Genomic DNA, 18136 nt, shown 5'->3' on the forward strand with positions numbered 1-18136 from the left:
TGGCAACTTTGTTCAGTTATAGTAGGAGGCCATAAAAAGAGCAAAAGGGCTATGTTTGAGTCCTACCAAGATCAGCTAATCTTTCATTTTCTAATGTCAATCTGCATGTGTAAAACCTAAATTCACAAGAGTCTTAGGCAGAAGGAATACAATTAGATATGGAAAAGCCTTGCTATCCTAAAACAAAACAATACAAAAGGGAGTCGGGCGGTAGTGCAGTGGGTTAAGCGCATGTGGCGCAAAGCGCAAGGATTGGCCCAAGGATCCTGGTTTGAGCCTCTGGCTCTCTACCTAGAGGGGAGTTGCTTCACAGGCAGTGAAGCAGGCCTGCTCTTCCCCTCTCTCCATTTCTGTCTGTCCTGTCCAACAACGACAACATCAACAACAACATCAACAACAACAATAATAACTATAACAACAATAAAAACAAGGACGACAAAAAGGAAATAAATAAATATTAAAACAATACAAAAACAAAAAACTGAATGTATCTTAATTATTTTACTATGCAAATTCAATCCCAGTCACAAACCATTGTTGTGTTCTTGGTTAACAGGCTCAAATTTATTTATATAATGAATCTGTACAAAAATTATTGGAGGTATGCAGATAAACAGTGAAGGAAATCTGTTATTACATACTTCTATTTTAATGTAATTCTTGCTTAAAAATCCAAAGTTCGTGACTAAGAAGTCTAGAGAAAAACATTTTTGAGTCTCATGCATTTTTAAATTGAGTTTTTGTGTTCCTAATTAATTTAATAAGGAAAATGGGATACACATTTTATCTTCCACCTTCATCCAAAAGCGTTATTTTATTTTTATTATAATTCTATGCTATGATACCAATCTTCAATTTCTTTCCTGAAAAAAACCCATTTTTATACTATGATCCTGATGCCAGCCAATTACATAAGAATTGGATCTAGAATACAATGAAGAAAAAGGAAAGTGCATTTTGAATGATCATGCCACAAACGGACCGAAATGTAATGAGAGACTTCTCTGATTTTTAAGCTGTTATCTTCAGGACTCACTGGACTATCCATTCATTGCATTGTATGGATGAGAGGGGTTCCTTCCCATTTAATCTGATAACACATATGGTAAAGCTCAGTAAACTGCCAACTGCTTTCTCAGGGAGGATAATGTTAGAACCAGGAGGCACAGAACAGGTACCTCAAATATTACTTGGTCAAAACAAACGTCTATCTTCTTCTCACCCACAACTGCTCTCCCTAAGAATAAATTATTGGCTTTTCTCAGCCCTCATCTGTGTTAGCAAATTCTGCCAGTTTTCACCATCTCTCAGGTTATTTCTCATCCCCCCAACATGAATGCATGTAGTAGTTCTTGCCTGATTGCTGAGCTATTACCCCACTGTCCTTCCCTATAAGGTCTTTTTTCCTCACTGTATATTTGGGTTTCTATCGTACTAGTTTGTTGAAAGAGAGCGCCCATTTTGTTAATTTTTTGTATCTATTGTATTTAGGTTGACATGTAGAAGATATCCTTTATATTAAGAAAATAGCCCTCCTGCCCCAATTTGGACTGACCTGCTAATGCCCATGTCCAGCAGAGAAACAATTACACAAGTCAGACCTTCTACCTTCTGCATCCCAGAAAGGATTTTGGTTCATATTCTCAGAGGGAGAGAAAGGTTAGTGGGAGATGACTAGAGGGTTCTGAAACCCGGGTTTCATCAGGACCCAGACAGAGAAAAGGAAAGAAAAGGGAGAACATTTGGAAGTAGTAATAGGTGTAGGTGTGACTTAAAAAAGGAAGAGAAGACAGGGCTATAGGAAAAAAAAAAAAAAAGGGCAGAAATACAGATAGATAGATAGGTAGACAGACAGACAGACAGACAGACAATTATAGAAATAATAGTCAACCCGTTATCTGTGACCTTGGGAGAACCACTCCAGTTTCCAGTGGAGGGAATTGGGACACAGAACTCTGGTGGTGGGGATGGTGTGGAATTACACTTGCTAGTTATAATTTTGTAAATCAGTAATAAAAAATGAAAAACAATCCCCCCCCGAATTTGTTTTCGGCAAAGTCTTCCAAAGCACTTTTGTTAAAATGTGTATCATGTTCTGTAAGAGCCTATATAGGCTGCCTCCTTGAGCTTCTAGACCTGTTCACATTACTCCTTTGACCTCATCACCTCCAACTTCTGCTCATTCTATTCTTTTTTTAAAAAATATTTATTTATTCTCTTTTTATTGCCCTTGTTGTTTTTATTGTTGTAGTTATTACTGTTGTCGTTGTTGGATAGAACAGACAGAAATGGGGAGAGGAGGGAAAGACAGAGAAGGGAGAGAAAGAGACACATGCAGACCTATTTCATCACCTGTGAAGCGACTCCCCTGCAGGTGAGGAGCCCAGGGCTTGAACCGGGATCCTTCTGCCTGTCCTTGCGCTTTGCGCCACCTGCGCTTAACCCGCTGTGCTACCACCTGACTCCCTGCTCACTCTATTCTTATGCCACCTTCACTTCCAGTTCTCTCAAACACGATGGCAGGTTAAACCAGATGCCCCCATCTGCTTGAAATTCATCCCTCTGTAACCTCACCCCTTATCTGTTCACTTTAATTAGTTCTTTGTTCAAATTTCCCCTTCTCAGACAGGCCTTCCTCACTCTATAGTTTGCAGTTCACTTCCACTATTGCCAGCCTCTCTGTGCATTGTCTTTCCTAAGAAGCACCTGTATGTTACCATTTGATATCACACCTACCTTCCCTACAGACTATTTTGTTTAATATCTCTCATTTCTGAAATGAAAAGCTTCAGAAGATCAGGGATTTTTGTCACCCGTATTTCCTGCTGATTTCTATTACATAAAACGCTGCCTGGCAAATGGCTTGTAGGCAACAGCTACTTATTGAATGAATGAAAGAAGAGCGATTTCATCACTGGGTATCCAAACCCACAAAGGCAGTTAATCAGTGGGAATGGAACACACTTGCTATGAATTACTCTTACAGGTTACCCTACCTATTTGTCATACCATACTTAAGAAATCTGGTCCAGTAAGTCAATCTTTCTCCAGGGAAATCAACCATGTAAAAATTCCCCTTGAGAGAGAGGGGAGAGAGAGAGAGAGAGAGAGAGAGAGAGAGAGCAGAACTATTTCCTCTGCCCCCACTCTCCTTCTTTTAGAGCGCTGATGAGATTTTTCCCTGACTAAAATGTATTTATTTCATAAGCAAGTTTACCCCACCAAATCTGCCTTACCTCTGTTTTTTTTTTTTTTTTTTTTCTGGCCACAGCTGCAAGTTAAGTATTAGGACTGGAGGCAACTGATTAGTTTAAAAATACATACTGCTTTAGGCCAGCATCCATTTGTATTTCATTTAGAAGAGGATGTTAAAAATGATGTCTTGGACTTTTAACTGTCTACAGCACAGTTACCCCAGTTAGACCCTAGGAGTCTGCCTAGGACAGTGAGTAGAGAAATTAATGTTTATTCTCATTAAAAGATAATGGAGTTGAGGCCTCGGAAAGCCAGTAATACAGGAGATCCTTGGCATGATTTCCAATTTGTGCCTAAAATTCTTATATTAGTGCAAGGCACCTCAAACCTCTAGACAGAGAAGTTTCTCCTAAAAATTACACCATCAATGTTTTCATGAAAGGCCTCAAGTTTCAGACATACTGTTAGGATGTTAAACATCTGTCCTTAATACCCTTTTACGTGGGTCTTCTTGCTACAGTTGAGCTCTAGTACACTGATAAGCAGTAGCCAAACATCCTGTGGCTTTAATTTCCAAGAAGTCAACTAATTTATGAAATTATTTTCACCCTAGATTTTTCTTATCCGGTGGTAATCCAATTTTAGACAATCACTCTCAGCTAGTTTCAGTACAAACATTTTATATTTTGCTCCAGACTTACAATACACAATGTCAGCCTATTAAACAGCTTAGAAGTTACTCCCTCCTCCCAAAGCTTTACCTAAGGCTGAGGTTCCACACATGGTTTAAACTCCTCCCCAACACCTCTGATATGTCAGCAGCATGTCTGTGTCCAGGTGTCCCTATCAACTACTGGCTTACCAGCTGTCTCCTTCAATGTACCTCACACATAAGAGCAGAGCTGAATCACTTCCGCGTCCCAAACAGCTAACATAGTCTTTGGCACAGGAGAGGTAGTCAGATATGAAAGCTCAATGAATGAATGAGGAGTTAGTTGTCAAAGATGAAAATTAATGAGAGAGAACCTACTTCATCCTTGATGTCCTTCCATAAATTCTTGGCCCCTATTCACCCCCTCACTTACTACTCTCTGGATTCGTAATGTTTGGAAGTAGGAATTAGATACGACTTGTCCTGACTTCTCTCCCCTAGTGGTAGTCCTAGTCTTCCACAGTCTAGAAAAAAAAACAACAACAAAAACTCTATCCTTATTACTAAGAAGAGTACAGATGGATCAGAAAAATGATATTGGAGGTGAGAATGTGTTTATATAGGAGAGGTAGACTATTATTATAAGACTTTTAAAGGACTATGTCGGTGTCCTAAATAGACAAGGGATAAGTGAATAGGAACAGTACAGGGACATACACAGGGCACAATAACCATTTGACTACCAATCCACAAATCAGTATCATTAACAACAGGAATTCTTCAGTAGAATTTGACTATAGGTTTATTCTCTGATTTTTTTTTTTTTGCCTCCAGGGTTATTGCTGGGGCTCTGTGCCTGCACTATGAATCCACTGCTCCTGGAGGCTATTTTTTTCCCATTTTGTTGCTCTTGTTGTTATTGTTGCCATTGATGTTTTTGTTGTTGGGTAGGACAGAGAGAAATTGAGAGAGGAGGGGAGACAGCAAAGGGGAGAGAAAGAGACACCTGCAGACCTGCTTCACTGCTAGTGAAGTGACTCCCCCCCTGCAGGCAAGGAGCCAGGGGCTTGAAGCAGGATCCTTACGCAGGTCCTTGCGCTTAACCGCTTACACTACCGCCTGACCCCCAATTCTCTGATTTTCTTTGAAGATGTTTCATTACTACATAATAAACAGGACATACACATGAGTCTCTGCTTCTCAGAAGTTTTTTTTTTTCCCCCTTCCCCTAAACTGAGTTTCTATGATGTGAAGACCCAGTCTATCTTGATCTCTAGTTTTCTTCTTTGTGGACAATTGAGCTCCCTCTTACCAAGGGAAAAAAGTGTCTCCTAAATTTCTCTAGAATCTCAATTTTTTTTTTGCTATAGAATCCTTGCACAACATCACTTCTATATGCATGAACATAATGAGTAAATACTAGATAACTCAAGAGAACTCTTAAAATACTTGCCCTTGAGGGATGCTAGATATTTAGTGTTCCAGAGTTCAAGGCAATAAACATGGCATCAACAGAGACTCATGCTCCATCATTGGCCCTTTCCTTCTGCATTCAACCCACTATGCTCCCAATACCGAAAGGAAGGAAACCAAGAAGCCTGAAACCTCTTTCACTATATGCATCTGAATGTTTATCCAGTGATTCTATCTGCAAAATATTCCTCCTTGTAATATCTTCCATTCTATTACTGATAGTCTAGTTCTTGACCTTAACACTTCTTTTCTGGTCTACTCTAATCTTTTTCTCTCTAAATTTCTTTCTTCCAGTCTCATCTCCATTGAAGATATACTTAAAGTCCATCCTTAGGGTCACTGTCCAAGTGCCTATCCTGTTCTGCATTTTGATCCCACTGTGAAGTGTCAGGGAAGGTGCTCACTATATACCAAGGTTTGAAAGATCATTCATAACCTGGGAAATCTGCCTCCGGACATCAATATCTTTGTCACTGTTTAATATACTACTAATAAAAAAAGCAAATTTCCATGTTCTGGCTATTTCTACTGGTTTTGTCATCTCTCAAGTATCAGGAAATACCTACAGAGACTTCTCCCTCTGATCATTCCCAGCATTTAAAAAACAGTTTTGAAATTCTATAGTGTCTGATTACACATTCCCAGACGATTCAGAGAAGAGCCAAGAGATCTTCTCTCTGCATCTAATGCTATCTTCTAGTTCTTCCCCCTTCCAAACCTAGATATGCAAATGCCAGTGCCTACTAGCTCTGGTCTTCTGCCAGGCTTTTATTCTTGGTAGGTGTTCAAGGCACACACCTTTGAATTATTATTCTGACCTAACCATTTTTTTCTCCCCTTCTTAATTGACATATGAGATACACAGTCTTTCTAGTTGAGTGAGTACATTTCTCTTAGACCATCAGCTACTGGAAGGCAGGGCTATAGAGAAACAGAAGGATCTTTTTGTTAGTAATAATGCACAGAAGCATAGGCCGTGAGATGGTCATGAAATAGTTCATATCCCAATTGGCTTCAGTCCTAGGCTGAACTGTTATAACACCTTACCCACCCATACTCCAGTCACTTCCATATCTTGTATGATTGATAATACTCTAAAGCAGTACTCCCCCGTACTTGGTCTTGATTCTGCAAACTTATGCTATAAACATCTCTGGGGATCTGTGCCTAGTGCTCACGAGAGCCTACGTAGTAACAGACACGATTTGAGATGTGGACTCAAGTGTACAGAGTTTTATCCATCACCAACGTTCTAGGTCTCCGTCATACTTACTTGGTGAGGTGGGGGAGGCTGCACCTCCTTCTGTTGATGTGGTTGGAGGCTTTGTGTCTGGCACTGGCAGAGGCACAGGCCTGGCCATCGGTGGTGGTGGAGGCGGTGGCAACATTGGGGTGGGAAGAAATGGGTTGTGCACTTTGCCTTGGCTACTCCCATTGGGCTGTGAAGGTGGGAACAAAACAAACACACACAAGAAAGAGAGAGGGGGGGGAAAAGACACATCAACCACTAGCTACTTCTTAAAACAAAAGGTTGGCATCCTTGATGCCAACTGCCGAATGTTCTAGCTGTAAGAATTCTTCTGTGAGAGAGCCTGGGTGAACAACTGGGTTGCTTTACAGGCACTGCACAAAAGTACACTCAGCAACACAGGACCAGAGCATCCTAAATCCATTTCTTAAATTATCTTTTACCTTCTTTGCATCCTGGTTACTGAACATAGCCTGTCAATCATGACTCGGGATTTGTCATGGGAAATAACTAACTTTTCTTTAGAATGTTTGTTTCTATGTTATTTGATACCTCTATCAGAATTCTTATGGTAATTAAATATTTATTCTTAAACGTTTTTATTATGATAGACAAAGAGAGATAGGGCAAGAGGGGGAGAAAAAGAGGAAGACACCGGCAGCATTGTTCCACGACCCATGAAGCTTCCCCCTGTAGGTGGGGATTATGGGCTTGAACCAGGTTCAAGTTACACATGGTAACTTGTCCACTTTACCAGCTGTGCTACTGCCTGGCCCCAATAATTAAATATATAATGTCTTATAGACTGCATTATTATCATTCTGTTATGTCTATATATAAAGATAGAACCAAGTTTTAAAATATGCATGAGATAAGAAATATTTTATTTTCACTCTTCCAAGTTGATATTATATAACATTTAATAAATATGTTAAGTAAATATAAAAAATTCTTTCACATATTGTATAACATCAGGCACAGAAACTTTAGAATTCAGCTGTCAAAATTCTGCTAGGAAAAAGTATCACTTCTAATTTTGATTTAAATTATATAAGCATATGCCACAAGAGTCATATTTATTTGGCTTCCTGATGTTGGAACAACCAGATCATAGCTATTTAACAAAAGAAAATTTCTTTCTGAAGAAAGCAATACAATCCATTTTATTTTCAAGTTTTAAAAAGTCATCCCATAAAGAGATCTTCTGTAAGCTCTATCAAATTTTAATCAAAACACAAAACTTGATAGTTATAATATCAGATGATGCCTGAACGATTAATAAAAAGTTAAGATACTGAAATGCCTGATGCTGGTTTTCTCATAGCTTCCCAATTGACATTACTGACTACAGAGTTCAGTGACACTATTCCAATAACAATATCAGTTCAGCTGGGGGAGATGCTGTGGGAGTAATATAAGAGACCTTCATGCCTGAGGTTACAGGTAAACCCTGTTCCCAGCATACACCACAGCTGAGCCAGGCTCTGATCTCTCCCAAATAAATCAGTAGAATCTTTTTTTTTTTTTTTTTTTAAGGATACATTTACAGAGAACTAACACAACAGTAGACCCTGGGAACAGATAGTTTTAATTATCAAAATTCATGGGAAGGAAGTCCTGTTGTCCCAGATTTTAAGTGGAAGTTCAATAATTCTGCTGAGGCAGTTTTTCTCCCCTGTCAATGTTCACTTATATATTTAGTATTGTTTCTCAAAGACTATCATCTGACAATCAGAATGCTGTGCTTTCTGGCCAGCAAATTTGCCTGTGAGTGGGATGAAAGTCTGTAAGTGAATGCTTTAGAATAAGGCAGGCAAATGAATACACAAGCAAAAAGAAATGGCACCATATTGATTTGTTGTCTAGACAGAAATGTATCTGCTAACACATCACCAGACATTAGTCAAAGTTGCCTGCTCTGCTTCAGATATGCAGAATCAGGTATTTCTGCCAGAGGAAGAAGTCAGTGATGGGTTAGGGTGATGCTGTAGTTCAAGTTAGACAACAGCAATGATGGTTAATCGGTGGCTTCAAATTGTTATTATGAGAAAAGGAAAATTAAACTTGACTATGTTAGTCAGAGTTACCATTTCCTATCATTATTATTATTGGCCTTGGGATATAGCTCTCCATTATTAACATGTAGTTCTATACTTGAAATAAAGAAGATTGGAGGTTTTTTTTTAATCACTTTTGCATTTAAAATATTGTTTTGAATTGTAACTATTTGGCTTATTTGAAAAAAAAATGAAAACATTCATTTGGAGCTATCCCATACTGTTTAGCTTTATACAAAGATAAGTGGGGAAGATAACTACTTGCAGAAATAATAAACTATAATAAACTGTACTTCCAGCATCTTGAGTTCAAGTACTGGTCAACTTGCTCTAACGTGTTAGAAGACTGTATTTTTTTTAAAAATATCAACTTAGCTGATCTAAAACATCTGTGTTCCCTTCACCACCCCCCCACCTTTCCCTACCATTCCAAATCATTATTGAAAATTATTTGCTCTTTCTATTTTGTTAACTGTGTGAGCCCAAGGGTTAGTACCCATGAGGTAGAATTATCAGCCCACATATCTTAGAAGGTTATATAGTTCACCCTGGAGATGATTTATATCCATAAACTTGACAGTTGCAAATTTAACACAAACATCGTTTTTTTTTTTTTTAACCTCTACCAATCACTCTTCAAGTAAGTTAACTTTCCCACAATCTAGAATAAATATGACATTTGCCTGCAGTCAGTCAGCACAACGTTAGAGCACAATGTCCCATGGTTAGCAGGTCTCCCCTTGTTATTTTTACATTCCGTTAATATTTCTAAAGAAATGGGGGGAAAAGATAAAAAGAGGTTTCCTTACATTGAGGAACCCCACCTGTCCAGCCTGCTGGCCAGCATCAGGGCAGACAAGTTGGACAAACTCTTTCAGCGTCTCCTGAGGGTGATAGCGGATGGCTGGGTGTGAGAAGTAAGGCCCAGGCTGCTGGATAATGGGTGACGTTGGAAAATGAAGCGTCGACGGTGTCGCGTGTGGACTTGCTGTAGGAAAAGAAAAATGTCAAGAGTTAACGAAGAGGAAGGCTTACTTTGCCAAAGTTTCTCAAGTTGATTCCACTCCCCCCTCTGCCTCTTCACTCAATTCAGAGTATTTCTCATGTGAAGGAAATGCACACTGGCTTGGTCTGATTTTCTTCCTTCATGCTCTAGGACAAACATGAAGGTTAGATTAGGGTAGGGTTTCAAGCTGTCTTTCTATTTTCAGTGGGCATGAGCTAGAAAGGCATTAATAATCCTCGGTGCCGCTGACAATTATTCATTACCTTAAGAGCCTTTTTAATGAAGCCAGCAATAAAAAATGTATTTGGTAGATTAGAGCTGATTTAACTGACATTATACATGACGAATTCTAGTTTGCACATATGGATCCCCTTTCACGCTGACCTATCCCTAGGTAATAACTCATTGTTAAAGCGCTTCTACCCCTTTCAAGGAAATTTCTAGGGACTCATTCAGGATGAAGTTTTTTTGAAGTATGTAGTACATGATCACTTAATGAACCTGTGCAATTTGTATGCCTCATGGAAGGGTTATGTCACTTTTCCCCTTTTCTTTTCTTTTCCTTTCCTTTCCTTTTTTTTTTTTTCCCCTTTTCACACCCCACCTCCCCCTTTTCCTTTGCCATCTCAGAGTCCACCTCAGACATGCATATAAGTTACACAGTAAGACAGGCACAGTTAGAGTGGGCACTGACCCTGGAAGAACTACTAGCTCTCTGCTCATGAAAACTGGTTCTTCTTCTAGCGTTTGCCCATGAAAACTGGTAAGAGAGACACAGACGACTATTTCTCCCTTAGGTCTGAACTCTTCGAAATTTCATTTGCTTAAGAAAAAACAATCAGTAGATTAAAAAAACATATGTGAGGTGTTTCAAACTTTTCTGAGAGGACTTTTGCCCCAGAATTAGGACAGTGATTGACAAATACAGTCAGAGGATGAGAACCTTTTCACAGGAACTGGCTGGAGAGATTCAGACTATGTAACACCAAGGTAGCAGCTCTCACTTCTTAGTGGGGGCCAGAGAAACACACCCCATAAAAAGCAGATTCCCTTACTTTTGTAGGTTAATCATACTATTGGAACATCAAAAGACATATATATATTTATGTATGTATATATATATATATATATATATATGTATGTATGTATATATTTTTTTCATCCAATATGGGATGGTTTCCTTTGCTGGCAGCAAGAAACTTCGACCCAGTACTCTGTATATGACTGAAGAGTTTCAAATTAGGAGTGGAATATGTTATTTCTCAAATGAAGGTGAGAATGTACTGAGCTTTACAAAAAAGAGGCATACAGCTTCGACAGCATGTCAAACACAGTGGTGGCAACTCCATTGTCAAGAGCCCCCTGGGAAGCAGACTTGGACCATCAGAGGAACTGCTTCAGGTGCTCAGTGGAAAGTGATGAGTGACTGTTAGGTTATGAAATTATGGTGACCAACAAACAGAGAATGCTGCCCGAGAGGAAATTCACTTGTGTAACCATCAGACAGTCCTAAGTTAAAGAAAGTTGATAGAGGGAATAATACAGATGTTATTATTTAGGTAGATGTTGATTTGTTAATAAACATCTGTGCCCTCTTTTTGTTGTTACCATTGTTAAGAATGATCAAGGAATCACGAACAACTTAAATTTAGACTTCCCATGCATTTTTTTTTTTGTGGTATAGAGTCTGAAACCAATCTAAGAACGCATGGCGCTAGATGAAATTAATTCTACAAAGACTGATTTATATCACTTAATTCTTAATTAGTACCAGGAAATCACTTAGCCTGTAGGTTCAAATTAAACCCCTGCTGAGCCTGCATTTCAAAGGGCCATCTTTCACAGTCCCTACTCTCTCATGCCTTGTACTTTCTAGCTCAGCCATTAGTTCACTCTGGAACTGGACATAAATCATGCAAGATCCTGAGCTTGAATTTCTGTTGTGCTAAAGACACCACAAAGTTCTTTTACATATTATGAAGCACATGCCATTATTCTTTTAGGATACCTGCTTGTGGAATTCTTTCATCAGACAATGGCAATTCAACCGGTTCTTACCCAAGTTCAGACGTAAGGTTTCAGTAATGTCTACAATTGCTTTTTCTTCTTTCTGATTTCTGCTTTTCTCTCTTTTATCCTGGATTAGATGTTTTCAGTGTGTCTATGTTTCTGAATAAGTAGGTTCAAATCATTTTTAAGAAAGTGTCATTGGGATTACATCAGCCAGTCACTAGATCAGAAATAGACTCTCAGGCCCAATAGAAGAGAAACTACTATTATGAATCTGACATGGTGTTAATGCAATGCACAAAGAACGGTATAAGTTTGAATTTTTGATGGAGAAAAACATCTTTTATGGATGTGTCTGTAAGTGAGTAGTTAACACAATCAAAAACGATAGCACATTATGTAAATACTTATTTAGATACTTTAAAATGTGCATTATTTACTTGAGAGTCAATAAAAGCTTTTCTCAAGTGGTTACAGTTTATTGCAGTGCATCCATCTGCATCCATGCTGGTATTAATACAATTTTGTGTATTAAAAGGCACTACAAAATTGACCGCTTCTGGGGTCTAATACTCTTAGTACCCTAGGTCAAAAGCAGCAGAGAATATCTGAGACATTTCAGTTTGGGAGTTTACTCCTGGTTGAAACTTTAACCAGAGGTCAGACTTGCTTAGAACAACTATTTGGGCCTTTCATAACAAGCATAAATCAAATGAGAAGGAAGGAAATTTGATCAGGTGTCTTTGGCTGAAATGACAATGCCTTACCTACATTCTGAACAAAGTAGTCATAATGAAGGAAACAGAGCACCAGAAATTTTCAAAGGTTATAGGGCTCAGCTATTTATTTCAATATGGTAATATTAGTGGATACTTAAAAAAAAAAAAGAAGAGACAGCAAGCAAATTAGTTGTTATTTGTAACCATCTCCCCACTTAGTTAAATTACTACTTTTGTCTTCTTGATTTGGGTATAATGGTTATGTGAAAATACTTTGAAGTTCTGATGTTCCAAGTTCAAACCTAGCACCAGTATAAGCCGGAGTTGAGCTCTGGTCTCTCTCTCTTCCCCCATATTTCTCTCCTTAAAATAAATAAACAAGTCTTGTCAATATCTCCACTTTATAAATAAAACAATTAAAAAATAAATAAACAAAATATTTTTTAAAGTTAAAAAAATATATGCACTATACATAGATACGTCAACACTTAAAACTTAAAATGCTTTCTCATTTAAAGCAGGATTAATACTAGAGAAGAAAAAGGTCAAGGTGATTACTGTTTATTGTTTATGTTGAGAGACTTCTAGGATAAAACAAATGAGTTTTGGTTTGAGAGCCCACCATAAAGTGACATATACGTTAGTTAGCTCAAAGCAGACAAAGAAAGTTGTGACCAGATAGGCTTGAAATTTTGCATTTCATTCTTTTATAAATATTATGGGGGGGCAGGAGGTAGTGCACCAGGTTAAGTGCACATAGTACGAAGCGCAAGGACCGCTCAAAGATCCCAGTTCAAGCCCCTGGCTCCCCACCTACTGGGGGAGGGGGTCATTTCACAAGCTATGAAGCAGGTCTGCAGGTATCTATATTTCTCTCCCCCTCTCTGTCTTCCCCTCCTCTCTCAATCTCTCTCTGTCCTATCCCATGGCCAGTGAATTCGTAGTGTAGGCACCAAGCCCCAGTGATAACCCTGGAGGCAAATAAATAAATAAATAAACCAATATTAGGAGAGCAAGAAGAAAAATTCTCGTTATATTTCCAGTGTGCTTCCCCAAACTCTACTACTTCCAAGAATCCCAAAACCCTGCTCCTATGTTTTTCCTCAAACCAAACAAAGATTGTCTGAGTTAAACCCTTTTTAAAAAATTTTTTTTTTATTTATTCCCTTTTGTTGCCCTTGTTGTTTTATTGTTGTAGTTATTATTGATGTCGTTGTTGTTGGATAGGACAGAGAGAAATGGAGAGAGGAGGGGAAGACAGAGAGGGGGAGAGAAAGACAGATAACTTGCAGACCTGCTTCACCTCCTGTGAAGGGACCTGCCTGCAAGTGGGGAGCCGGGGGTTCGAACCGGGATCTTGACGCCGGTCCTTGAGCATAGCGCCACCTGCGCTTAACACGCGGCGCTACAGCCCGACTCCCGAGTTAAACCCTTTCTATATACCCATGGCATTGTTTCAATTGCTTCAGTCTTTGACTATGAACCGCTGAAGGCTCACCCAGATTGGAGAGGGACTTGGAGTCTTGGGTTTTGTGCTTTGAGCACCACTCCTTAAACCCAATTTTTTTTAAAAAAAGGAAACTTCAAATGAAGCTGCCAAGAGAGCAGTGCACACATTAAAATCTCATCTCCTCTGGGTGCAATGTACTTTTAATACAGTGTTAAGCACAGCCTTCTCTTCTCACAGATCTTATGATCACTCCCAAGCCCTGACATTTGCAAAACTTCACAGTCTTAGCATTAAGTGCTGAGCGACAACAGGTGAGACTCCAAACTGTTCCTTTTTTAAATTTCTTTTTTAAATATTTATTTTCCCTTTTGTTGCGCTTGTTTTTTTATTGTTGTTGTAGTTGCCGCTGTTGTTATTGATGTCGTTGTTTTTAGACAGGACAGTGAAAAATGGAGAGGAGGGGAAGGCGGGGGGAGGGGGGGAGAAAGACAGATACCTGCAGACCTGCATCACCACCTGTGAAGCGACTCCCCTGTAGGTGGGGAGCCGGGGCCTCAAACTGGGATCCTTAATGCGAATCCTTGCACTTTGCGCCACGTGCGCTTAACCTACCGTGCTACCGCCCGACTCCCTCCAAACTGTTTCTATTAGCGTCCCTACAGGAAAAACGCTACTCATCCATCTTCAGCAGTGAGATATTCTTAAGAGGAAAACAGCCACTCCCCAAGAGTGAGAGGTGAGTGTAGAGTTGTCTACTCATATTTAGAAAAGATTTTAGTAAGGCAGTTCTCTAAGGAGAAGCAAGCACGAGAAAAACATCACACTTAACAAAAAACAAAAGGCAAAGGAGGCGAGTTGTTGGGTTGTCAACTACTCTGTACTTTGCTTCTTCAGAAATTCAGAAGCCCTATAGATAACACCATCATACCCCACTGAAAACTGAGAAAACTATCCTAATGGTCCATAGCTATAATGTATAAATCATGCATGAGTCAACCCTGCCATTTCTGAAAGCCTAGAAGTTTCGAGTTATGGATTTATTTTAAGAGGCTCAAGGAAAGGGGGAATTTGGCAATAGTTTTCAAACCTCTAGGAGGTGAAGTCTTTTCTAAATAATAAATCTTTGAGTCAAGGCAAGCTAATATTTCCAAACCACATAGTGTATATTTATAACATCTGTAAGATGCATATGAAAGATATACATACATATAAATGTGTATATATACTATATATGTATGTATATATATGTGTGTGTGTGTGTGTGTGTGTGTGTGTGTGTGAGACATCATATAATGGCCTATTTTTTTAATATTATTGCTACTATACAAAGTAGCTTGATGATACACTCGATTTCCAGGGCCAGCTTAAGGATCCTGGTTCGAGCCCCGGCTCCCCACCTGCAGGGGAGTTGCTTCACAGGCAATAAAACAGGTCTGCAGGTGTCTATTTTTCTCTCCCTCTCTCTATTTCTCTCTGTCCTATCCAACAACAAAGACAGCAGTAACAACAATAATAACTACAACAACAATAAAAAAAGGGCAACAAAAAAGGAAAATAAAAAATACACTCGATTTCCAAGATGGTCTGTATTCTCTACTTCATTTGAATTAAGGGACTCCTGAAGGTGGACATCAAATTCCTTATCTTTTGGAAAAGCTAATTAAAGAGAAAGAGAGAGAGAGAGAGAGATGCCAAGGTCCTTTAAGCTTTTATTTATATCAATTTTAACAACTTAAAGATCTTTCTTGCTCAAAGGCCCTGGTTTATATCCTTTATCAGGGGGTTCGCAAAGTTTTCTTCAAGGGCCGGAGTGAGAGTTTATAGGCTTCCGGCCTATGATTTCTGTGAAATTATTCAAATCTGCCAGTGCAGATGTAGTCACAGATATTATATAAGAAAAATCAGTGTGGCTGTGTGCCACTAAAATTTTATTGTAAAAACAAAACAAAACAAAACAGTCAGAGGGCTGGATTTAACTTGTAGGTCATACTTGCTAGCCTCTGGTATAGACTCATGCAGTTCTGTCCAATCTGTTAACACCTTCCAAATTCTGCTAGTGGATAAATGAACAAATCAACACTGATGAAAGAGTATGGCTGATATTATGGTTATACCATGAGGGTACTGGAAAGAAAAGTAAATTAAGTACGAAGCCAAAGAAACAACAGCATCAATCTTGATCTAAGAGTCATAGACAATGACATAGTAGGTTTCTTTTTGGATCCAAAATACTTTGAGTCCCTACCTTTGCTTACCTTTCAGACTCTGACACTTAACCTAGAAATCTAGAAAAAAGGGGGCTGAGTAAGTGGTGTGCACATTACCATGTGCAAAGACCTGGTTTCCAGTTCCTGCTCCTCCAAGGAGCACAGAGGGGTTGCTTCACGAGCAGTGAAGCAGGTCTGTGTCTATCGTTCTCTCTCCCACTGTCTCCCTCTCTCTTCTTCATTTCTGTCTGTCCTACCAAATCAAATAGAAAGGGGGAGGGAGAGAATGGCCACCAGGAGCAATAGATTCATCATGTGCAGGCACTGGGTACCACCAATAACTCTGGTGGCAATAAGATGAATGAATAAGAAATCTAGAAAAATCAGGGCTGTCGGGGGCCGGGCGGTGGCGCAGTGGGTTAAGCGCACGGGGCGCGAAGCACAGAGACCTGCGTAAGGATCCCGGTGTGAGGCCCTGGCTCCCCACCTGCAGGGGAGTCGTTTCACAGGCGGTGGAGCAGGTCTGCAGGTGTCTGTCTTTCTCTCCCCCTCTCTGTCTTCCCTCCCTCTCTCCATTTCTCTCTGTCCTATCCAACAACGAATTGCGTCAACAAGGGCAATAACAATAACCACAACGAAGCTACAACAAGGGCAACAAAAGAGGGGGAAAAAATGGCCTCCAGGAGCGGTGGATTCATGGTGCAGGCACCGAGCGCAGCAATAACCCTGGAGGAAAAAAAAAATAACCACAACGAGGCTACAACAACAAGGGCAACAAAAGGGGGGAAAATGGCCTCCAGGTGGATTCATGGTGCAGGCACCGAGCCCAGCAATAACCCTGGAGGAAAAAAAAAAAAAAAAAATCAGGGCTGTCGCTACCTAGACTCAAGTTTTCATCTGGGTGTGCAATCTTTTCATGTGCACACAATTTTCTCTGTTTACTAGGTGGGATCCTACCAAAACAAAACCTTCAGTCTAACAAGATTCTAAGCACGGCATACCCAAGCCCAGATACAGTGAAAATTTCTTAAAAAAAAAAAAAAAAAGCCCTCAATGTTTTCTTGGAGTGGCTTACTCAAGGTCTAATGCATGTTGGCGAGCAGGGGTAGCTAGCATAATGGTTATGCAAACAGACTGTCAAGCCTGAGGCCCCAAAGTCCCAGGTTCAATCCCCTGCACCACCATAAACCAGAGCTGATCAGTGCTCTGGTAAAAAAAATAAAAATAAAATACATGTTGACTTGCAAGAGATATGACTTTTAGAAGACCTGGGTTCTTTCTAGGAATTTCCCAAGTTGACAAAGGAATTAGAGGGTTTGCTTTGTTTCTGCCACTCCGTGGCTTATACAGGTGAACCATTTCTGTCACTAGTTCTCCCATCTGCAAAAGGACAAGTGTGAACTAAACAATCACTGAAGCTCACCTAGCTTAATGTTTCAACGGAACTGCAGAATTCCAGTGCACCTGTCCATCTTCCTCACACAAAAATCTAATAAAATAAATTTTAAACAAGGGACTTGAGAAATTATTCTAAATCTGTTTCTGGCATATTAAGTTCTAGGGTATGTCTGGACTTAGTCTCTAACACAGATTTTGTGTTTGTAAAGGCAGTAATACAGGTTCCCCACCCCACCCAACATCTAAAAACAGAGAGTATTAACAAGTAACAATTTGGCATGATTTGGTAAGATCCTTTTTTTGGACCTGGGAGCGCTATTAACCACTAAATTATACAAAAAATTTTGAGTGTTTAAAAACAAGCTACTTTCAAATAGTGTGTGTGTGGGGGGAACCCTGTATTTTGAGTTCTTAAAAGCGGAGAGTGTTAGTTCACATTTTGTAAGCGAGAGCTCCAGTCTTCAAGTTCTCACAGAATCTCTCTGAACACTGCGTAGTCACCCATGAACTTCCTAAGGCTCCATGATGTTTGTTGTGAAATATGTTAAACACCACAGAATTACTGTGATTATTGAAAATACAAAGTGACTGCTTAACGAGCAAACTCGACAAGATCCCAGTGTCAAGAGGGGGACTGTGAACTTTCATGTAATATATATGCAATGACACGAAGCTAGAGATGGAGAGTAAGAGATAAACCAAAACATGTCTGAAAAGTAA

At 39.5% G+C, this 18136-nt stretch overlaps 1 protein-coding gene across 6 annotated transcripts in view; it reads right to left on the reverse strand.

Moving 5' to 3' along the window:
* NFIA (nuclear factor I A) overlaps positions 1–18136 on the reverse strand; it is a 482852-nt gene that overhangs the window by 55255 nt on the left and 409461 nt on the right. For all 6 annotated transcript variants that reach the window (XM_060206322.1, XM_007522725.3, XM_060206323.1 and 3 more), the window contains 2 exons: positions 9436–9614; positions 6594–6759 (listed from right to left, as the gene is read on the reverse strand). In XM_060206322.1, coding sequence (XP_060062305.1) covers positions 6594–6759; positions 9436–9614 — 345 coding nt within the window. The remainder of the gene's footprint in view (positions 1–6593; positions 6760–9435; positions 9615–18136) is intronic.

This window comes from Erinaceus europaeus, chromosome 13, assembly GCF_950295315.1.
Source record: "Erinaceus europaeus chromosome 13, mEriEur2.1, whole genome shotgun sequence".
Taxonomy (NCBI): domain Eukaryota; kingdom Metazoa; phylum Chordata; class Mammalia; order Eulipotyphla; family Erinaceidae; genus Erinaceus; species Erinaceus europaeus.